This window comes from Leptidea sinapis, chromosome 10, assembly GCF_905404315.1.
Source record: "Leptidea sinapis chromosome 10, ilLepSina1.1, whole genome shotgun sequence".
Classification (NCBI taxonomy): domain Eukaryota; kingdom Metazoa; phylum Arthropoda; class Insecta; order Lepidoptera; family Pieridae; genus Leptidea; species Leptidea sinapis.
Window position 1 is genome coordinate 11,176,095 of NC_066274.1, and position 23,271 is coordinate 11,199,365.

At 36.2% G+C, this 23,271-nt stretch overlaps 1 protein-coding gene across 3 annotated transcripts; it reads left to right on the forward strand.

The window, feature by feature from the left end:
• The first annotated feature begins 1,043 nt into the window (after positions 1 to 1,043).
• LOC126966458 (cilia- and flagella-associated protein 161) lies at positions 1,044 to 23,001 on the forward strand. Of its 3 annotated transcripts, XM_050810502.1 has the most exons (9): positions 1,044 to 1,172; positions 2,728 to 2,796; positions 8,427 to 8,516; positions 10,111 to 10,183; positions 15,289 to 15,451; positions 16,341 to 16,425; positions 18,240 to 18,398; positions 20,416 to 20,505; positions 22,841 to 23,001. In XM_050810502.1, the coding sequence occupies exons 2-9, from the start codon at positions 2,737 to 2,739 to the stop codon at positions 22,943 to 22,945; spliced, it is 825 nt and encodes a 274-aa protein (XP_050666459.1). In that variant the 5' UTR covers positions 1,044 to 1,172; positions 2,728 to 2,736; the 3' UTR covers positions 22,946 to 23,001. The 3 variants fall into 3 exon arrangements, with proteins under 3 accessions (XP_050666459.1, XP_050666460.1, XP_050666461.1); XM_050810503.1 differs by lacking the exon at positions 18,240 to 18,398; XM_050810504.1 differs by lacking the exons at positions 1,044 to 1,172; positions 2,728 to 2,796; positions 8,427 to 8,516; positions 10,111 to 10,183 and adding exons at positions 4,420 to 4,505; positions 4,624 to 4,787.
• Positions 23,002 to 23,271: the final 270 nt, after the last annotated feature.

Genomic DNA, 23,271 nt, shown 5'->3' on the forward strand with positions numbered 1-23,271 from the left:
ACATAGTCTTTACATCCTCTTTTTGGTGAGCGTCTAAACGAAAAGTGCTTGAAAAAGTATGCTTTTATCAGCCTAGCGAAATTCTCTAAGAAAAATCGATTCAAGCGATTGTATGAAACGTGCAGTCATTGATAGATTGACAGATGACGGATATAATCTCGTAAAAATCGGAGATAGCTGAAATCCACTACGTAACTGTGCGCTTTCAAACTTAGCTGGATTATACTTCTTCGCCAATCGCCATACTGTAATTACTACTATTTGAAACTTATGACAAATCACTGCACGTTTCAAACTGAACTAAATTTCAATGTTTACTTAGGCAGTTCCGCCTCTTATTGCGTAGTATTTACATCCTCTTTGGCTTTTATTTAAAAAGCACTGCAGCGCGTTTACAACAAGCAGATTTCTTGATGGCCCTTTGTGCGATAAATGTACGGAACGGACACGGTTAATATTGGGTATGTTCCGATATTCACTGCGAGCACTGCACAGTGCTAACACTGTAGAAAAATTCGTTCCTTAATGGACTGCCAATATACTGCCGGAGTACCCTAGGGAAATATATGACGTCATAAATCGCCGCCATATTCTACTGTGAGCACTGGCGTTTTCGAGGTAAGGTACTCGCAGTACTTGATCACGTGATCAGTCAAACCCACTCGAGTAATGAAAAATGTATTATTTTTAATGAAAAACTACTTACTTTTATTATATTATAAATTCAATTTACAATTAATATTAATTAAAATATTTTTAATTTGACACTACTCCAACAACAATACTTTTTTAATGAACTAGAAAACTTTAATACACTCATTTGAATGCTGGGTCATAAAATGCGGCTGACAGTATACAGGATTGTGTTCCGTTTTAAACAGTAACCAGTATAACTGGCTATAAAGGAACAGCTTCACAGTATACTAAATTGACGTCACACTGTACAGTGGTCGCAGTTCATATCGGAACATACCCATTACTCGTATTCGTTATTTTCAGAAATGAAACCCTGAAAGGCAACCTTAAAGACGTTAAACCTTTTCAGTTATTCGACTTTGATAGTTAAATTGACACAAGACTGCACAAGACTATGATACCTAATCGATCAATATCTTAAAATATTTGTAATTGTTTTGAAATACAAACTTATAAACTGCTCATTTTAACTTTTGGTTTGTAAATTTTAATATTATTATTAAAATATAGCGAGTATGTGTATATAGATATATTTATACGTAATTATTACAATTCGCTGCCGAACTCTAGAAGTTAATTGCTTTTGAACTATTTTGGCCATTGCTATATCGTAAAATATTTAATTTGTTATGCTCTATCATAATATCTCAATTATCTATAGGGAAGATCTTTTAAACTTATTTGTATTTATTTTACACTCTTTTGCATAAAACGGGCACCTAGGTAAATACTTAACCTGTTTCACTCGCATCTTCTGATTATTTCATAATTCTAAGTAGCTTTTATCATCATAATACTTTAAATAAATAAGCAAAAATTAGATTCTGTCAATTTATTCATTTTATTTTGATGGAATTAATAGAAACACATGACAGCGAAGCCGTGCGAACTTCGCGTCTTAGTCACGGCGTTGTTTTGTTTTCCTTTTATTTACATAACATGAGTACGATACAGTGACTATTGAGTATTGGGTGGTCAAATAATTGTAAACTGAAATTAAATGTATGGTAGGAGGAGCTATAAACTCCACGTCCATCTTGCCGATGACAGATGATCATACAAGTAACGATCATCGACGATAGTGGAGAGGAGTTAGGTAGTGAGAGTCAACGATTCCCGCCACGATACGCATTTGACTGCAATTTCTGTCCGTGAAGTCCGACTATGTCTTATCTGAAATAAACTTTTTTATGCACCACAACACTTGTGTGCCAGTAATATTCTCAAATGTTAATCATTTGGTATTAACCTCTTCTCTAAAGAGTCGAAAAAAGTTAAGTCACCCGTTTTTTTGCATATATGAGTTTATATACATTATTTTTTAAGGTGAATGTTACACTAGCGCATTAGGAATATCCCTGTAAGGCTAGACGTAAGTGTTGTAAACAAATAAATAAATAAAAATAAAAAATATTTTATAAACGTACATGAACATACCTAAAGTATAATAATCTTATACATAAAATTCTCGTGTCACAATGTTAGTTACCTTACTCCTCCGAAACGGCTTTACTGATTTTTACCAAATTTTATATGCATATTCAGTCGGTCTGAGAATCGGCTACTATCTATTTTTCATCCCTCTAAATGTTAAGGGCAGTCAACCCCAATTTTTTTTTTAATTTTTTGACAATTTTTTTTTATTTTATTATGATTCAGCATTGAAAAATACATACAAATTTAAATTCTACGATTGACAACTATTTTTGTATCACGATTCTTACATTATTCTGTTCCGTCCACCAAACCGATATAGGGTTGCCAGATGGCAATGGATCAATACTTACAATAATTGTAGTACGATTAATTCGGTAGGTCTGAGAATCGTTTGCATCTACTTTTTACACCCCAAAATTTTTTTTATTACTTTATATGGCAATACAACGTATGCTGGGTCAGCTAGTATAATGTAACACAACAATTATGATGATTCAATTTTATGAGACTACACACGGTTATTTGGACCTTATAATTTGGCATGTACCTTTGACTATGTAAAGAAAAATATATCAATATGAGATCTAATTTCAGGCTTTTACAATGACATACAACAATTCGGTGTTCGTTGGGAACTGGCTGGAAGAGCGGTTGCAAAATGAAGTTAGTACATACGCACATAAGATTTTTGTTTTAATTTGATAATGATATCCAAGATATTTATAATCTATCGGGGTAAACGTCTTTTTCATATACTTAGTAGATAGGTATTTACGTCAATTGTTGTAATAAAAATCTCTTGGTTGTTTTGATAAATTTACATTTTGAAAAAAAAAAACAAATGGTTAAATGTCGTTTCCAGCTATTATTTTTCTTCCTGTCAAAATGCGTGAATCTAGCAAAGAAATTCAGCACATTTTTTTTTTATTAGGAAAAATGAATAATGCAACGCAAACCGCGAAATAATGTTGTGACCGTTATGGACCTATTACAGTGTCAGTAAGAGTACATGAGTAAATGACACTGTACAGAGACAAAGCTTCATACAACCGCGCGAAATCGTTCCACTACCACAATGATCCGAACGAGATCCGACGAGAACCGGAAACAAGCGGTTGATGAGCGCACAGAAAAAATAATTATAATCACTTCGACAAGTGTTTCGCCTCTACACGAGGCATCCTGAGGAGCTGTTGACTCGCCAAAAGCTGTTACGAGACTTCTTTTAATTTTTTTCATTTTATTTGCCAAACATGATCTTCAATATGAACTGCAGCTGCAAATAGGACTGTCTCCTCACGAGGGAACTCCTCAAGGGCTAGTAACATGAACATGAAACTTTTAGTATTTGTTTAAGCTCAAGTTAAAAAAGTATTTTAATGAAAGGTCACCATTAATTTTTCTTATTTTGTGCTTTCTAGTCGGATTACTTTTAATAAAATAAATATTTAATAATATATATCTTTCAAATACCTAAAGTAGACGGTAGGATATAATTTATATTAAAAGATGTTTATAGGAATAATATTAATGCGGATACCTTTAACTGCAACTTATGTATCAAATCTTGTATCTAAGGTTATTCGGGGAGTGTTCCGAAGAGCTGTTCAACCTGATTCCTGCCGCCGAATTCCACCTTCGCACGACACGCCACAAGTTAGGATTTCATCCCCACCATCTGGATGTGTGGCGGTCCTCCACAGTGCGGTTTTCAAGGAGCTTTCTTCCTCGTACCACGAAGCTGTGGAATGAGCTTCCGTGTGCGGTGTTTCCGGGACGATACGACATGGGTACCTTCAAGAAAAGCGCGTACACCTTCCTTAAAGGCCGGCAACGCTCTTGTGATTCCTCTGGTGTTGCAGGAGAGTGTGGGCGGCGGTGATCACTTAACACCAGGTGACCCGTACGCTCGTTTGTCCTCCTATTCCATAAAAAAAAAAAAAAAAATCGATGATCAAACACAATAAAAAAAGTTTATAAAAATGTTTTGTTTAAATTCTTACATCCCTACAAAATGTAACAATTTTGCCCTCTCTTAGGAAGCTTTGTCTTTGTACCGTTTATTTACTCATGGAGTAACGTAGCTCAAAGTTGGTTTAACCGTTTTCAATTCGGGAATATTGATGTCAAAGATGCATTGTGCTTTGATTCTGACCCACTGACCCCATAATAATTTGACCCATTTGAAAAAGCGAAATACACTACATTTTCGATTCTTAATGACCCGTGTACTCATTTGGGATTCTTCTTTGAGACGTAAAAGTCGATTTTGAAGAGATAACTGGTGAGCCTACAAGATCGTCCAGATAAGGTCATGGTCAAAGGTCAAATTTAACTTAATATAAAGTAACTTAAATAATGGCATAGAACGAGTATAACATAATTTATATAAATAGAAAATAATGTTGGTAAGTCGGCAATTTTTTTTTTGGAAGTTCCGGTTAATGGAAGGTTTAAAAAAAATAAACATAAAAATTGCGTGGAAAATAGTAAAAACAACATTTCTTTCACATAAAAACTAGCAGTAAAAAAGTTGACGTAAATTGTGTAAAATATTATTAGTATAATTGAAAATTACCATTGAATATTCATCTAGATGAAACTCGAACTGCAACATTTCGAAGAACTCAGCAATGGCAAGGTCTTGCAGCAATGTAAGTTGATAGTGTGGGATGAATGCAAGATGGCACATAATAAGTCTTTGGAGTCATTAGAGAGAACTATGAAAGATCTACGAAAGAATGGAAACCGATTTGGTGGAGCGATGATTGAATTAACTGGACATTTGCGACAACCATTTACCATTGATTCCACTGTCAATGGCTGCGGATGAACTCAATGCATGCTTACAGTTTGTGGAAAAACGTCAAGTTACTAATTATTTATTAATAATTATTAATTTTCTCGCCGGACAAAGCCATCGACTGAGATGTCTACTGACAAAAGTCTTTCGTGTTGCGTTTAACAAAAGCCAGCATTTGTGCACCCTTTGAAACTACAGAATCTATGTGTACATTAAAATTTAATTTTGAGTCCACTGTAATTCCGAGATCCTTTGTTTCAAACACCCCCTCCAGCTCAGAGTTATTTAGGTAATATTTACATACAGTAGGAATGTTTTCCTTAGTAACCCTCACCACAATACATTTTTTTGTGTTTAGGACCATATTATTATTATAACACTATACCTGTATGTTGTTAAGGGCAGCCTGAATTAAATTACAATCATTATTATTACTTATTACTCTATATATTATTAGATCATCGGCAAATAGGGAAGCATGACAATTTTATCTTTCTCTCGAAGGCGTTTAATTAAGGACTTCGACATTCATGGAGGAAATTTTGACTTATTATCGTTATAATATTTTGTAACAAATTCCTCAATTATTTCTTTAATCTTATCATAAAATTCAGTTACCATGCAGTTAATATCATCATCAGAATCAAACACATCGTGCCAATCTTTCAATTTCCTATTTATTTCCACATAGTCTGCGTTATATTTAAAAAAAATATGTCTTATATTTATTTTATGTTGAAGATAATTCGTGTTATTTGTACAGAAGAAGTTAAGGGAAATTTCCAGACTTGGATGGTAGGGATCTGTTTTGCTTAGAATATTAGCAGCTTGCATTACATTAATATTTACCATATTACTTATTACTAGATCTAGAATATTATTGCGACTATTTACCACACCATTCAACTGATGCAAATCATTACAAGAAATGAAATCTGTTAACTTATAGCGTAAACCACAATGATAATTAGAAGGATTCAAGAAACTATTTTCCGAATCTGGAGTCCACGTGATAATGTTCAAATTAAAATCTCCTAGTATTATAACATTATCAACACTACTTAGTACGCTATCAAAAGAATCTAAAAAATGGGTAAGGGAATTCACGGTAACGGGTGGTGGCAAATAGACTACACATATGGCGATTTTCACAGGTTGATTATTTATGCATATCTCCATAACTACCCATATATCTTCATTGTTTGTTTCCCAATGTGAAACGCGATATGAAATTATGCTTTTGGAAACAGCCAAAAGTACTCCACCTCCGTCTTTATTTGCTTTGTTTTCGATCACGTCGATAGATATTATACCTTGAATCAACAACTTCTCCGTCGCTAACATTTAACCAGGTCTCGGTTAGAGCAAGAACTTCAAAGTTATGTTGTAATAATTGATGGTAAACATCATTACTCTTGGTGCGAAGACCGCGAAAGTTTTGGTAGTAAATGTTGAATTTTAATTAATCTTAGATGCTTGGTATCTTATCAATTTAATTCTTTATAACAGTGTAATAGCTTCCATGCTTCTTATTTGTCGGGCTGGTGAGGTCTCATTTTTCCTTACAAGTATACGACCATAACGAACCTCCACGTATTTAATTCCTTTTCCATTCATTTAGATCCCATTTATTTCCACATTATCTTGCCGGAAAAACTGCTCAAGGTTAACTACTCTATTCTGAAGTTCCTTAACAACATTATTCAATTTATCATTTTCCTTTCTTAGCTTATTGGTCTATCCTTTATTTTCCAATAATTCTTTCTTAATTAGGTCAAATTCATTAGATATAAACTGAATAAATTCCTTCAATGAGCTCAGCTCGCCCTTATTTTTTGACTAGCAATTTGGTTTGTAGCCGCTACCATAATTTCGCGCCGAAATTTATCACAGGACTTCTCAAAATCTTCAGAAGTTGAGGTAGATTCGAGACGGGGTGTGTTAGACTTGTCTTTCCGCGGCAATTTAGAAGTGCACCCTGGGCATACCTAATCGTGAGAAATTTTTTGACCACGGCTCATACGAAGACATTCTCGGTGATACGTTACTTTACAGGTTGAACATGCTGCGGCTTCCGATTGTGTTAAGAATTTGCCACAGACTCCACATTTATAATATTACATTTTAAAGTATTTAAAATACAAGTTGCATTAAGTTAAATATTTCTTGAAAACAAAACAAAAAATCTGCGCTGCATGCCTTTATAAACGGTAAGACTGTGCCAATAGAAGCGCGAATGGCTGTACATAATGGAGTGCTTGTCGCCACGTTAATGTATGGAAGTGAGAGTTGGGTATGGCAGAAGAAGCATAAAAGCAGAATTAACGCAGTTGAGATGCGATCACTGCGTAGTATGTGTGGGGTAAGACTGACTGATAGAATTCCGAATGCGGTAATACGAGCGCGCTGTGGTTTGAAAGAGGATGTTGTGACAAGGACTGAAAAAGGAATGCTTAAATGGTTTGGACACGTGGAGCGAATGAGTGAAGAAAGAATGACGCATCAAATATATAAGGCAAGTGTGTGTGGGCAAGCCGGTCGCGGGAGACCTCGTAGAACATGCGTCGATCAAATTGGGGACGTTTTGAGAAAAGGAGAGGTCCGAAGCACCCGCAACCGGCGAGCATGTATGAAAAGAGTAATGAATGTAGAGGAAGCGCGTGAGGTTTGTAAGGATAGAAGCAAATGGCATTCTATTGTCTCTGCCTACCCCGACGGGAACAAGGCGTGAGTATGTGTGTGTGTGTGTGTGTGAATCAAAATTTATGTTGAAAGTCTGTATTATTGAGGGTAGATACAATATTTTATAGTTTTATTTTACACTGGTTTGTAAATTGTTTTCGTTAAGAAAACGTTAGATACACTACACTTGCTCGTTTAATAAGAAGAGAGAACTGCCAAAACAGCTTGTTAAGTTTTTTGATCAGTTTACCCAAAACTACAACTATGTCATGGGGTCATGTCACTACAAAAAAATGTCACTACGAAAACAAAGCTAAATAGTTGTTATATTTAAAACGCGAAGAAACTTTTCTCCATCTTAGTAAATTACCACTGTCAACTGGACATGTTTGTAGTTCGTATAGCTCTCGCTAAACTTGTAGTCCGCTCCAATGGTGCTAGGCACAAGTACACTCCTGGTGGGTCGAATGCCGAAGGCGGGAACGGTATTCTATGTTCGTGCATTTCTGGCTTTGGAGTGGATTATAAGAGGATAACAATCTAGATAACATAAGTAATAATTCCACGTGTTTCCACGAGTATGACAAAGCTCCGACTAAAGCAAAACACAAGAGACCGTATTCAGTAGCTTAATATTTAGCTTAAAGTTGTCCTTAATAAGTACTAGTAGGTACTATTTGTTATTTTACGGAAGTTGGTAAGGCTTCTTGTAATGTTTTGTCGACCAGAAACGACGGTAAACGTGTTGTTATAGTTCTTGTTTACTTATTTTTATATTTTATGTTGACAGTATCAAAATTGTTTTCAGTATCAATTTATGCTATTCTTACGTAAGAGAGATCGAAAAGAATTATTATTGCAGAGATCAAGAACATTGTTTAGCAACTTGTTAAGAGAGGTAATGTTATAAAATTAACTTTGCTTACAATAATATTTTAAATGTTACTCTGATTTATGAAGTACTAGCGTACCCGTCAGACAATATAGTAATCTCTATAATCGGGAATAATGTAGTCTAAAGCCATTTGAAATATGAAGTCAAAGTAAATGAGCTAAAATTAAAACAAAAACGTATTTTTGAATGATTTTATAATATTTAGTAAAAAAAATGATAATGATTAATTTTGTATTTGTGTAATCAGCTTTTACATTACCGCTTTATGATTGCCAATTTTATAAAGTATTAAAATGGATAAAGTATGTTATCCTTAAGAGATAGACATATGCCTTCGTGGGCTATTCTGCAGACCTCGATAAGATACACGATTCCACAATACATTATTTTCTTATATCTTAAACGGCCTTACAAATAAACTTGGTACGAAGTTATAACTGATGATAAACAAAGAAAATGAAAACGAAACGAAAATGAAAATGAAAAAGAAAATGTTTACAATATCGTTGACAACACTGTCAATACAATAATAATTCTGAAGTTTTCGTAATGACAAGCTGCCTTGCAAATAAACGCGGGAAAGGTTATACGTCCGAACAAACCATTCGTTAGCAAAATGTCTATTTGTAAACATTTTACATATTCTTGGTTTATGCTTAGTTATAACTTTATGCCAATTTTATTTGTAAGGCCGAAACGGTTTAGACAGCGTTATCGTTGAAGGCTTCCAGGTGGCTTATTTTTTTCCGACACCTCTAAAAAATATCGTTTATGTATACAAAACTTAACAAATCATATTCTTAAATCTTCCTCGATAACCACGCTATCCATTCGTGATATCAATATGAAAATCGGTGCGGTAGTTTATGAGTTTATCGCAAACAGACAGACACACATACGCGGCGTAGTAATTTTTTTATATTATATAGTGAAGTATTAAGTATCGGACTGAAAGGAAACGCTACGAGAGTGAGGCACGGCAAGTCTCACTAAACGGAACCTAAACACGCACTTCTATACTATAGTAAGCACGGAGCAATAAACATTGTTGGGTCACCAGGGCTGTTGCGGATGCAATTATTTTGACATCCGCGGATACGGATGCGAATGCGAATTATTAGACATTCACATCCGCGGATGCAGCTGCCGATGCGGATGCGCATTTTTAAAAATATATTTCAATTTTAAGTCCATGAAAACATCGTTTTAATTTTTTTATTAAATACTAACAAACAAAACGAAAACAATTTTTGTTCATATTTAATTCTTATAGCCTATAAAACTTAAAAAATAACATATACTTAAAAACATATACCAATCAAATTATGAGAACAAAACTAAAATAATTTTTGTTCGTACTTTATACTTATAGCCTATATAACATTTAAAAAATCCGCAGATCCGCATCCGTGATAGATCCGTATCAAATGATGCGGATGCGGATGTCTGAATTAATGCGAATGTTCCGCATATGCAGATGCAGATGCGAATACCCGTAACACCCCTAGTAATAACGTGCAAAGGCATAGTATTAACGATAAAAAAAAATAAAAATTTAAAAATTATTAAAAATATTATATAAGATTTGATGTTTCAGAGGCCATTAGCAATTAGTGGAACCTTTTTGTTGTATGGATATAATGTTCAAGTGGTTAACTCGGACATGCCCGGTTTGTATTTGAAACTAATTTAAAGTTATTTTTTTACTTATGTTTACTTTTTTACTTACTAAGCGTGCATCGCAGAGCAGCTCGAATTGTCGAGGACCCAGTGCTCTGTGAACGGCTGGACCACTTGGCGTTACGTAGAGACGTCGCTTCATTGTGTGTCTTCTACCGCATTTATCACGAGGAGTGTTTCGAAGAGCTGTTTAACCCTTCGCACGACACGCCACAAGTTAGGATATCATCCCCACCATCTGGATGTGTGGCGGTCCTCCACAGTGCGGTTTTCAAGGAGCTTTCTTCCTCGGACTACAACGCTGTGGAATGAGCTTCCTTGTGCGGTGTTTCCGGGACGATACGACATGGGTACCTTCAAAAAAAGCGCGTACACCTTCCTTAAAGGCCGGCAACGCTCCTGTGATTCCTCTGGTGTTGCAAGAGAATGTGGGCGGCGGTGATCACTTAACACCAGGTGACCCGTACCCTTGTTTGTCCTCCTATTCCATAAAAAAAACTTGTTCTAAAATATTTTGACGATGATGATCTTGTGCCTCCCGAATAAACGCCTCGGACGGTCTCAACCCTTGCTACCCTAATTTATATTTATAATAACAAGTGACGGATTAAGGAGATATCCCACCTTAAGCGAGGTGACATTTATTATACGAGGGCGGCACTGAACATTTCGGGAATCAAGGAAGTGACACAACATTACTATTTAAAAATGTATTTATTGCTCTTCGAAGTATTCTCCGCGAAATTTGACACATTTTTCCATACGATGGAACCAATCATTGAAGCAACCATTCCATTCGGAAGTTGGGGTCTCCAAAATGGCCGTTTTGTAGGCGTCCACAGCTTCTTCAGGTAATGAAAATCTCTGACCACGCAATTTATTTTTTTAGGGAAATTATAGAAATCATTAGGGCTTAGGTCGGGGCTGAACCGCGGTTGGTCTAATAATTCTATGTTTTCTTGCTCTAAAGACTCTTTTGTTCTGTGCGCGGTGTGAGAACTCGTATTGTCGTGATGGAGAATGATGCGGCGGTTGCAGTTCTCTTTACGGATCGTTCAGAAACGACCTGTGGCAAACAAATGCTAGCATACCATTCATAGCATTAACCGTTCTTTGTCCCTCAAAAGCAATAGTCGCAGCATGGCCGGTTTTGGAGACACGTGGCCAACATTTTTATTCCAACACTCCGTGAACGACCAATTTTTGTTGGCTTTAACTCATTTTCGAACTAGTGACTGGCTTTTTGTTTCGGGACGCGTATATCCAGGATTCGTCACCTGATACGATTTTGTATACAGCATTTGAGGATCCTGCGTGGAATCTTTCGAGAGTTCTGACGCACCAAGTAACGCGAGCCGCTTTTTGCTCTTCACAGAGCAAATGCGGTATCCATCGGGAAAACAACTTTTTTACCTAATTGTTCATGCAAGATTATTTGTATTTGACTCATGCCTATGTCTAAAGTTGCCTGAATTTTGCGGTATGTCACATGTCGATCTTCCTCAATCAGCTTACGCACAGCATCAACGTTTTCTTTCGTGACTGCAGTTTATGGACGACCTTGACGGGGATCATCATTGAGCTTGACACGTCCACGTTGAAATTCAGCAAACCAGCGATAAATTGTGGTTTTGGATGGGGCTTCATCACCAAATGCAGAAATCATCCGGTCAACACACTGTTTTTGTGTTAATCCACTTCGAAAGTCATAATAAATCATCGCTCTAAAATATTCTCGATTCAATTACATTTTCTCAACGACTAAAGAACTTTGACAAGACCGAGAATCTTGTTTTAAATAAATAAATGGTATTCGATTTTTAAAACCAAGGAGTTTTCAATTAAAAAGATTTTAATATGACAGGAACAGTGGAAATATTCCATTCCCGATACTTTTAGTGCAGCCTATGTTTGTACGTAGTGAATCGTATTGCCTTCGATGGCGTCATAAGGCGTAGCGTATCGCGTTAATTTCTGCCGACCATATCGGAATGTGGTCTTAGATGGTCAAGGTATATTTCTGTAACCGGCTCCTATTCCTATCACTCTGGAAAAAAATCTTGCATTCTGGTATTAAAACTATTAAAATGAGTATTCTAGCGAAATATTTAAAAACGCACAAGCAAATTACGACAGCCGCGAGGGTTAGAGAACTATATGAAACTATTGACGATCATAATACTAACATTATTGGCAAAATTTATATTACTCGAATAATATCCTAAAACAGTTAAATGAACTTGATATTGACAAAGGGGCTGGACCAGATAAACGCCTTTCCGACGTAAGTCGTGCCAATGTGGAAATTATCTTTTTTTGATTAGAGTTTTACACTGTTTTTAATTGTAAATCAAATCAAAATCACTTTACTAATGTAGGCCAAGGAAATTTACACTTATGAATGTCAAAAGTTTTTATTTATTTTTTTACATTTACCACACTTTGGAAAAGGTTGAGCTTGAATGAGAAGAACATTGCCACTCTTTTAAATCGACTTTTATAGCTTGATCGTTTTACAAATCATATTTTTTTTTTAAAACATTTATTTCTGATACAACATTACAAAGCGATGTATACATATTATTCTGCCAAACTGCGCAGCAGTTTGTCGGCAGTAATTCTCGTGTTTCGCAAATTATCAAATCAATATTATGTTTTTGTGTGTGACAATTTAAAAGTCCCTACCAGTATTTCTTAAGTCTATTTATTATGGACATTGTGCTAAGTAGAACTTTCGCAATGAGTTTTTCACCTGATTTTTTGTTTTACAATTCGACAATTATGACGCTATATGGGTAGTTAATTTATTTATTAATGTAGGTATTACCCATTGCATGCTACGCATACCGTAATAATTACATATTTTAGGTACCACTAGCTTGTTTTTGTTAGATAGCCGAGTTGAGTAGGTATGCACTCTCTGTACTACAAATTTATTTATATCTCGATATTGTTCGATTAACGTTAATAATTTTACCTTTTTGTCAATTGGAATAATACTACATATTTTAAACAAGCGTTCATAGTTCCCGTTAGGTTTGTTTTTTATATTTCTGTTCACTAAGAGCTTTAATGTTCTTATTTGCAAAGTTTTGATTTTATTTTTATTCGTAGTAAAAGTTAGTCCATAGCTACTCAATCCGTAACTAATTGTTGCCTCGACCAAAGAGTGATACAGGGTGTACAAAGTATTTTTACTCACCGATGACTTTAAGTGATAAATTTTACCAAATACTGTGCGGAGTTTCGAACATACTGAGTTAACATGTGCATTCCATGAGAAATTTTTATCAACAATGAGCCCTAGATATTTATACGACGTTACCTGTTCCAACTGACTACATTGACATATTTGTGAGGAACTATGCAAGCAAGAGTAACTATGTCCTATTATTTTAATTTTAATATCTTTATATTGACTATATGGTGAGAATATAGGCATACATTTTGTCTTTTCCATATTAATAATAATTCCATTGTCATGTGCCCATTTAATTTTAATTTGCAATATGATTTGAATAAGATTTGGGTCTCTACTACTATACAATAAAGATGTGTCATCAGCATACATATATGCTTTACAATTTCTTATAACTTTGCTCATACTGTTCACATGAATACTATATCCTATCGGACCAAATATGGAGCCAGTTGGAACACCATTTAATACTGTACCTGGATCACTCTCTGCTCCAAGGACATTTACTTTAAGTAGCCTGTTTTTGAAATAGTTTTGGAACCAGATTTTAATAGGCCCTCGTATACCGCATTCATCCATAGACTGCAATAAGGCATCGTGCTCCAGCGTGTCAAAAGCCTTTTTAAAATCTATAAAAATAGCTACCACCAATTGTTTTTCGTTTAAATAAGTATTAACATTATTAGTAAAAGAAGTAAGCGCTGTTGTTGTACTTCTATTTGGTCTGAAACCATGTTGTATGTTCGATATAATATTATTATTTTCCAGAAATGCTACTAATTGGCCGACAATGACTTTTTCTGTAATTTTATTTATTGTGTTTAGGATTGCAATGGGTCTGTAATTTGTATAGTCTGTATGTAGTCCTTGTTTGTGAATTGGTCTAATTAATGACAGTTTTAACTCTTCTGGGTACATTCCTTTCTTAATGCTTAGATTGATAAAATGCGCTATAACCTGAGATATGTCTTTTTTAATTAATTTAATATCCCGAACCCCTATACCATCCGAGCCTGGCGCCTTATTGCAATCTAATTGATCAATAATTTTCTCTACTCCAAACGCAGTCACTTTTTGGTATCTAAAACTAATGTTGGATTCCTTAATATATGTTTGCCTGTCTAAAAACTTGTGCTGACATTTATGTTTTATTTTATCTATTTCATTTGTGAAAGTATCACAGAATTTATTACATATAGTTTTGGGTGTTTCATTTTTACCCATATATTTTTCTATTACACTATCTACAGATAAATTGTTCTTACCTTAATACCATATCAACTACAATATATGTAAAGTGATATAACAAGAACAAAAAACACTTACCTAAGTTTATGTTTAATATTATAGGCTTCGAACTTGTTGATTTCATTTCCATTATGTTTTCAGAAAGCTTATTAAAAAATCTTAACACAATTGCCGATAAATGACTTGAATGGGCAATAACAGTTTATTTTTGTTTCTGGTATTAATATTATGTTTTTCATATATCTTTTGAAACGTATCGAAATTAATATGTATATTATGTATAACTAAATTTTCATATTTTACATATATATTGGTTAGAAACAGTCATCATTTTGAATCTTTAAATTTTTATCTAAGCTACTCTCTTCGTCCCATACCATAAATTGTCCTATTTTCTGCAACACAAAAATATAATCAATATCAGCAGCATTACCCTATAATAATATAATATAAGGAATATTGCTGTAAAAGTTACTAGAATAAACCAATCTTGCAGTTCCAATATCTGTTAGACAAAGAATATTATTTACTGCATATGCAGCAGAAAAATGCTGTTTTCTTTTAATAAGTTTGAGTGACGAAACTGGCAGACGCCTAGATGTACGGCAGTTGGAACCTTTGCCTGTAATAAATGTTTTATTTTTTCAGTAAAGGGAAAAACAGCTGACGGTAAGCCGCAATACGGACTGGCGCTGTCTAGTGTAGTGAACCCGAGACAAGTGGACAACATGCAGGACATCTCCGACGGGTGTCTGATGAGTCTCTCTCCAATCACCACTCCGTGCTGTCGGAACACATTCGTACTGGTCAAGTTAGCGCAAAAACAACAAAATACCCAACCCCACTTCTGCGCCTTAAAAATATCAAATTTTGACACACTATCAGTATATTGTCAAGCAGGCGATAGTTATTTTGCAGGAATGCTGTAATAAATTACTATTGCTCTAATAAAACTGCTATGCATGCAGCAAGCATGCGAATTCGCATGTGACATTTACTGGTTGAAGTATTAATGTGCAGTGTGCGTTAATTTTTGGTGATATTGATTCGAGATTGATTGGTACAGATTACTGTACTTAGAGATGTTTCCGCCCCGGGGAATGTGGTTCAAGTGTTAGTGCTTACAATTCAATATCCTTAACATCGAGTAAAATCTCATTAGATTGTCATTTGCGTAGAATTTGCATTATGATTCTGTGAAAATATATTACTTATTTATCTCTAAATTTTTTTCCGCCAGGGAATATACTAATATATGTAGTTATAATTTTGCCCCATTTGTATAATATAGTTATTATAATGATGCATTACAATCTAGTCTTACCTTAGACTAATAGGCTTTGACTTAAACTGCTAGATGGATTAAACTAAGAATGTGTCCGTTAAACACATTTCTTAATGTCTCTATTAAGGGGAAGTCACTTTGTTCATGTGTCTTTTATAATATCACTATTTATATATTGTATTTCACTAATTCACTAGCGTTACACTAATTCAAAACGTTATGTTCGTTTTAGTCTTCTTACTATATCTGTGTTGTCAAGGAGCTGGATTGCCGCGACATTCCCGTGATTTTGGTATTACTTTGTCGACGAACCCGATGTTTAGGTCCCGATGGAGATCGCTGTTTCGATTGTTAGGTACAATCTCTACAATTAATGTGATGTTTTTGTTTTGACGAATTATTTGTCTTATTTCAGTGTGAGCGACGAAAGTATTCGCGGAGAACAGTTAAAATATGGCGACGAATTTCTATTGAGGGCTGAAAATTATGGAGACCCAAAGGTTGGAATTCCAATGCTCTTCTGTATAGTACATAAAAGTTTAAAGTTTATCATTTATTTATAACAAAACAGTGCTTTTATATTAACAATACGAAAGATGATTACAATATGTAGTAAAAACTATCGCTACGTGGAAGTGTAGCACGATTACTGAGTGAACCCTGGACGGACTGAAATGACGGAAATGGTCCCTAAAAAGGCATTTATTTTATCAAAATTGATTCCTTTAGAATTCTTTTTGATGTCATTTCTAATACGTAGGTCACACTAAAAGGTTTTGGTAACTTAAAATCAACATGGTATATCCAAAATATTATGTTTATTGCTTTTCAAAATACTCTCCTTTACATTTAAAACATTTTGTCATGCGACGAACTATTTTTTAAAACACCACAGGACCACAGCTCTGACGGCATATTTTCTACGTGCTGAATGAACGCTTTCACTGCCTCTTTTCAAATCTCATCAAATCTTTGATTTTCGGGAAAATATAGAAATCACAGGGTGCTAGGTCGGGGCCTATGTGCAGGATGGGTGACGAGTTGTACTTTTTCGGAAGCTAAAAATGATTTAGTTTTGTTAGCCGTATGTGACTGTTTTGGTCGTCTTTCACGAACTTTTTTAACATCCTGGGTAAACAAATGGCAGAATACCACTCGGCATTAACACTCTTTTGATCTTCAAGTGGAATTGTGCAAATGGGGGTCCCATTTGCACAATTCCACTTGAAGCTGAGAAAAAAATGCGATATTTTTTTTACCAACATTTCTCGCCTGTCTTACTTTTGTTGGCCTGTTCTCATTTTCAAACACCCATTCACAAGATTGCTGTTTTTTTTCGGGTTCAAAACAATATATCCACGTTTCGTGTCATAAACAGCATTAGAATGTCCGTGGCCGTACTTCATACGTAGCATCTGTGAGCACCATTCCACGCGAGCCCGCGTGCGCGCCCGCTGATCCGCTGTCAGTTCATCAGGGATCCAACGACAACAAAGTTTCCGAAGTCTCAATTATTCTTCGTTTAAAATTTTCTGAATTTGGCTCATACCAATCCCCAATAGTCCTCGAATTGTCTCATAGGTAATCCGCGGATTTTCTTCAATTAGCCGCTTAACAGTAGCCACAATATTTTCGTTGACGGCAGTTGAAGGCCACCCTTCACGAAATTCGTCATGTAAAGAAATCCGACCTCTCTCAAATTCAGCAAACCATCGCCTCACGGTGCTCAAGCAAGGTGCTTCTCTCCCAAAAGCATTTAGAAGATGAGCGGCACAGTCTTGCGGAGAGAGAGGACATTTAAAATCATAAAAAATCATCGCTCTAAAATCTTTTAGACTGAATTCCATTTTCGTTGCGTACGTAGAACTTTAATGTGTGATGGGCCAATTAACACCAAGTGGTAAGACTCACTGAGGCCAACATATTTTTAAGAAAATAAGGGACGAGACGAGCAGGACGTTCAGCTGATGATAATTGATAGGCCCTGCCCATGACAATGCAGTGCCACTCAGGATTCTTGAAAATTCAAAAATTCTGAGTGGCACTATAACTGCGCTCGTCACCTTGAGACATAACTTGTCAAGTCTCATTTGCCCAGAAATTTCACTAGCCACAGTGCCCTTCAAACCGAAACACATTACTGCTTCACGGCAGAAATAGGCGCCGTTGTGGTACCCTTAGTCTAGCCAGCATCCAGTGCAAAGGAGCCTACCACTGAGCCTGAACTGAGAAGGAGCCGGTGTCGCCAGCCAGCGCCCTTCCCCGTGCCCCGGGCACCAGGGTCATACCATCATGTAATACTTTAAACTTCAAGGCAGCACCGCTGTACGTGCGCTATACGTCACAAATAGTCCCGGGCCCTGCAGATCTTATGCCGATACAACTGAGCAAGAATAAAGATTCCAACTGTAGGTGGACAACGGTGCCACTGCTGGCTAAGGACCGCGTCGAGCAACTGGGCTGTAGTATCAAGGTACTGTATAACTGGTTCAAAAATACAATCTTATTATATTGATTCATTGAGATGGTATACACGTTTTCCTAAATCGTCATAATATAATTTAAACTATTGCTGATAAAACACTCTCTGACGATATAATATTGTAGAAAGTGTCGTCTCATTTCCACTTCAACCAATTCAATTTGACGAGTTAAGGCGCTACCAAAGAATATACCTGTACCTGTGTACATATTATGGTGTACTTCAGTATGTCTAACTGAGGAAGCTCCTCCACAATATATTTGTCTGAATAAATCTCTGTTTGTTTTAATAAAAAATATCCGGAGCAAGCGTACGTAGCAATATTATAAGTATACTAGCTGATGCCCGCGACGTCGTCTGCGTGGACGCTATGAAGCACCAAAAATGCTATGCCCGCATCTAGCCTATATGTTTCTCGAAATTTTGTTAATATTAAATATTGTTAATAATAGCATTTTTATAATGTACTAGCTGTCCCAGAAAACGTTGTATTGCCAATCAATAAAAATGCGAGCTGTATGTGAACGCGCATTGTCATGCATTAGCGTAAAATCGGAGCGAAAGTTTTGTGGAAATGGATGGACATAAGGTTTGAGAATATCCTCAACGTAATTTTCAGCGTTCATGTTTCCATTTACAAAAACGAGCTCAGTTCGCCTGTTCTTCATAATACCCGTCCATACCATAACTGTTGAGACACTGTATGGATGAATGCACCTGAGCCTTTCAATACTTCCGGGCCGACGGTACACTCGCACCCTTCTTGTATCAGGCCTAAACCCGAATCGCGACTCATCGGAAAACATAATTTTATCCCATTGTTCCTGGGTCCATGTTCTGCGTTCTCTACACCATTCATTTCGACGAACGCGATTCCCGTGACGTATCGGTGGGCACCTAATTGGGCGTCGAGGTTGTAGGCCGTACTCATGCAGTCGATTTCGCATAATTTGGGGACTTACATCAACACCACTTGAATTTTGTAGCCTCAAACTTATCTCTTGAGAGGTTAACATCGGCTGGCGTCTTGCAGTCAGTTGTATGTACCGGTCGTGCCGAGTGGTTGTACACCTTTTACGGCCTGAATGCTGTTCAGCGGGTTCCCTTGTATTATTGTAGCGCTGCCAAAGACGACAAATAACACTTCTATGAATGCCAAAATGCCGAGATACCTGAGATTTATTACTTACCGCTTGCAACATCCCTACCGCTCTTTGCATTTCATTTGCCGTCAAATGACGTCACTCCATGACGTAAAGAATATATAACAATTCAATTTTGTCGCTAACTTTATTTAAATGGTTGATAAAATTATAAAATCAAGACTAAAAGTAGCAATTAAAACGCACTTAAATTCAAACAAATTCCCTTTCATTTAATTTTATGAAAAAAACTAAACATAATCGAAATTTTTTTTTACAACCAGCCAGTATGTCATCAATAACAAAAAAGTTTACATACCTATGTACTTTGAGTGAATAAAGACTTCGAAATTAATTAATATAAATGGTAAATATTTTGTAACATCATGCATGTTCCTTAGACTTTTTTGATATGTGTAGTATTCGATTGCCATATTACAACCCTATTGCGGATCTGTGGATGGAACAGAATAATATAAAAATCGTGATTAAAAAACAGGGGTTGATCGTTGAAGGGTAAAAATTTGAAGTTGTATGTATTTGTAATGCTGAATTATAATAAAATAAAATTAAAATAATTGTCAAAAATAAAAAGCTATTATGGGTGACCCTTATCATTTAGGGGTATGAAAAATAGATGTTGGCCGATTCTCAGACCTACCCGATATGCACACAAATTTTCAAATAAATTGTATTAGCCGTTTCGAAGGAGTTTGGTTACAAACACCTCCGAAACACAAGAATTTTATATATGAGATATATATTAATGTCGCGCGAGTATAATTTGCACATATTATAACGTTTCTTATGAGTTATATTTACTTGTGTGACACCTTGAAATGAAGAAAACTCTATGTTTGTTACAGACTGGAGCAAAACTCATCATAAAAAATTGTGTCGCTGATAAAAGTTTGTGCGTTATGAACCAAAGTTGGATGCAGACTTTCTTTGGCCCCGTAAGTTGGCTACAGAAAACTTTTAGTAAATTCGTTTTGCACAAACATTAGGATAAAATGCTTACGAAGTTCGAACAAAACAAACATAATGATAGTTTGAGAGCTACAGAACAATTAAAATTAGGTTCCTCAAAGACAGAAATTACATATCAAGATATTATAGACAGGACAATGACTGTAACGGCCTTACAGATAAACTTGACATAACCTGGGAATAAATCAAGTATATGAAAATTTTTACTATATCGCTCAAAACACTGTCAATACAATGATAATTCTGAAGTTTTCCAAATATCAAGCACCGTTGCAAATAAACGCAAGAAATGTTATCCGTCCGCATAAACTAATAGTAAGCAAAATATATATATTTGTAAACATTTTGCATATTTCTTGTTTATTCTCAGTTATAACTTTATGCCAATTTTATTTAAGGCGGTGTAGTGTCCCATTCTGATTATTTATGATCACGGATTTTTAAGTTTATGCTTAGCTTGCAGTTTCTTTGTAACTCCTTTAATTATTTTTCTTTTTTTATGGAAGAGGAGTACAAACGAGCGTACGTTTCACCTGATGTTTACATCAAGTGATCACCGCCGCCCATATTCTCTAACAACACAGCAGGAGTGTTGCCGGCCTCTAGAAAGGTTTACGCGCAATTTTTGAAGGTACCCATTTCGAATCGTCCTGGAAACACCGCACAAGGAAGCTCATTAAAGACATGGAAGAAAGTTCCTTGAAAACTGCACTGTGGAGGAATGCCGCACATCCAGATGGTAGGGATGATATCCTAACTTGTGGTGTGTCGTGCGACAGTGGAATTCAACAGCAGGAATCAGGTCTAACAGATTTTCAAAACACATCCGTTATGAATGCGTTAGAAGTCACAGAATGAAGCGACGTATCTACGCAACGGCAAGAGATTTTACAGTCAATCCCCGACAATTCGTGCACCTTTGCGTTCCACGTTGTCAAATGGGTCGAACTGATACCGGTGTATGCCAGACCAGAGATGAAATGAAATACATTGAGGTACTTATTGCTGTCATCTCTGCTGAGACCGGACTAGGCAAGGCATTACGGGAGGTGTTGTCGAAGAGCGGTGATACGGCAAATGGGAATTTTGTAGTGGCTTCGGTTTCGAGCAATATCCGTAGACTACGAACTGTATTCATTGCCTAGTGAGCTGGTGCTTCACTTGGATAAACTTCGGGAAAACGCAAGTGATAGAAGTTTTGAGAGAAGCGCCTTGTGTCATTCACGGCCGTTGTTATATCCAGACGTACTGGCAGACCTTCTCCCTTGCTTTCGATAGCCGTCGGCCGCCCATCTACGTGTTAGGTATATCAGAAGATCGGCGTCCGACTAACCATGGCGAAAGCTGCACTGACTGTCTTTGATCAGCTGATGACCCTCTAGGTATTTCAAGTGCTGGCGGTAATAATGTCTTTCATGGTTTTGAATAGGAATAGACCTGAAGTTAGCCAGATCCGAACTGTCTCCTTTTTGGATCAGATGGAGAAAAGCTGACTTGACTGAGTCCGGGACTACGGTTTTCGAATATGAGTCCTGGAATTAACGCTTTAGCACCGGCGTTAACTCAGGAGCATACGTTCTGAGCATGACCCCGAGAAATGTCATCCGACCCACTCGAGTTCTTCACGACCAAAAAAAACAGAGCTCACCAAACAGTTTTCTGTTTGAACTGTACTTCCGGAATAAAGCTTTGACACTGAGGGATGTTAAGCGATATTTTTCCGTAGTCGTCAAGAACCGAGTTGGAGGCGAGAAGATCAGCTATCCCTTGCAATAATGCTAGAACTTGTGTGTTCCAGTGGGGTAATTTGAACTTGCCGATTTAGGTGACTTGCTTAGATATGCACGCACGGGCGATTTGCCGCTTCTGCGACGTGCCCGTTTGATAGGCACTACTCTTCTGACCAGGCAATGGATGGACATTCGAGAGGGGTGTCAGACCATGAGCCTATGCAAAAATATGCACAGATCGCCCTGCGTAGTCTGTGGTGCGTGACCCAAGCCATTTCTCATTATGCCCATTGAAGTCACTCAATACTTCGATTCCGGCGGAGGGGATCTGAGCGAGCACGTCGCAAATTCTTTACAGCCAATCTAATGGATTGTTTTAAGCCATCTTAAATTCTACACAATCCAGCAAATTAAAATTGTGACTAGATGAAGGACAGTCGACAACTCAACACAGAGTACGTCAATCGCTAAATTATTTTTGTTCGCATTATTGTAATCGTATTTATAGTCCAACTAAAGCTATAGCTAATAGAATTTAATTGATCGAATTAAATATTAATTTAATATTCAGGAGTGTGGAGTTACGTGCCGAAACTACATTGATATTCATAAAAGGTACACAGCGGAGAATGTGTTCACATTGGTCAGTGATATAGCGACTAAAAGCAAGGAATGACTGAGACTTTTATATTATATTTATTTTTGGTTTATAAATTGTATACTTTTGATACATTAAAATATTTCATTACTTTGATTAATTAAAATTTTAATATTTAATAACTATTTTTTTTTTGTTTTACTAAGCCTAGCGACTGTTAAGTAGGTACATATATTCAAAGAATCTGACAATTATAATTCAGTTGCTCAAAAAGTGGCGTATTGCAGGGTCGTATAGCGTTCGGGATGTGGGCTATTACACACTTGAGATTTTTCTTTACCTTTTCCGAACTCGTGCGTTCTCTTTCCCAACTGTCAAAATAACATCTATTAAAAAGAAAAAAC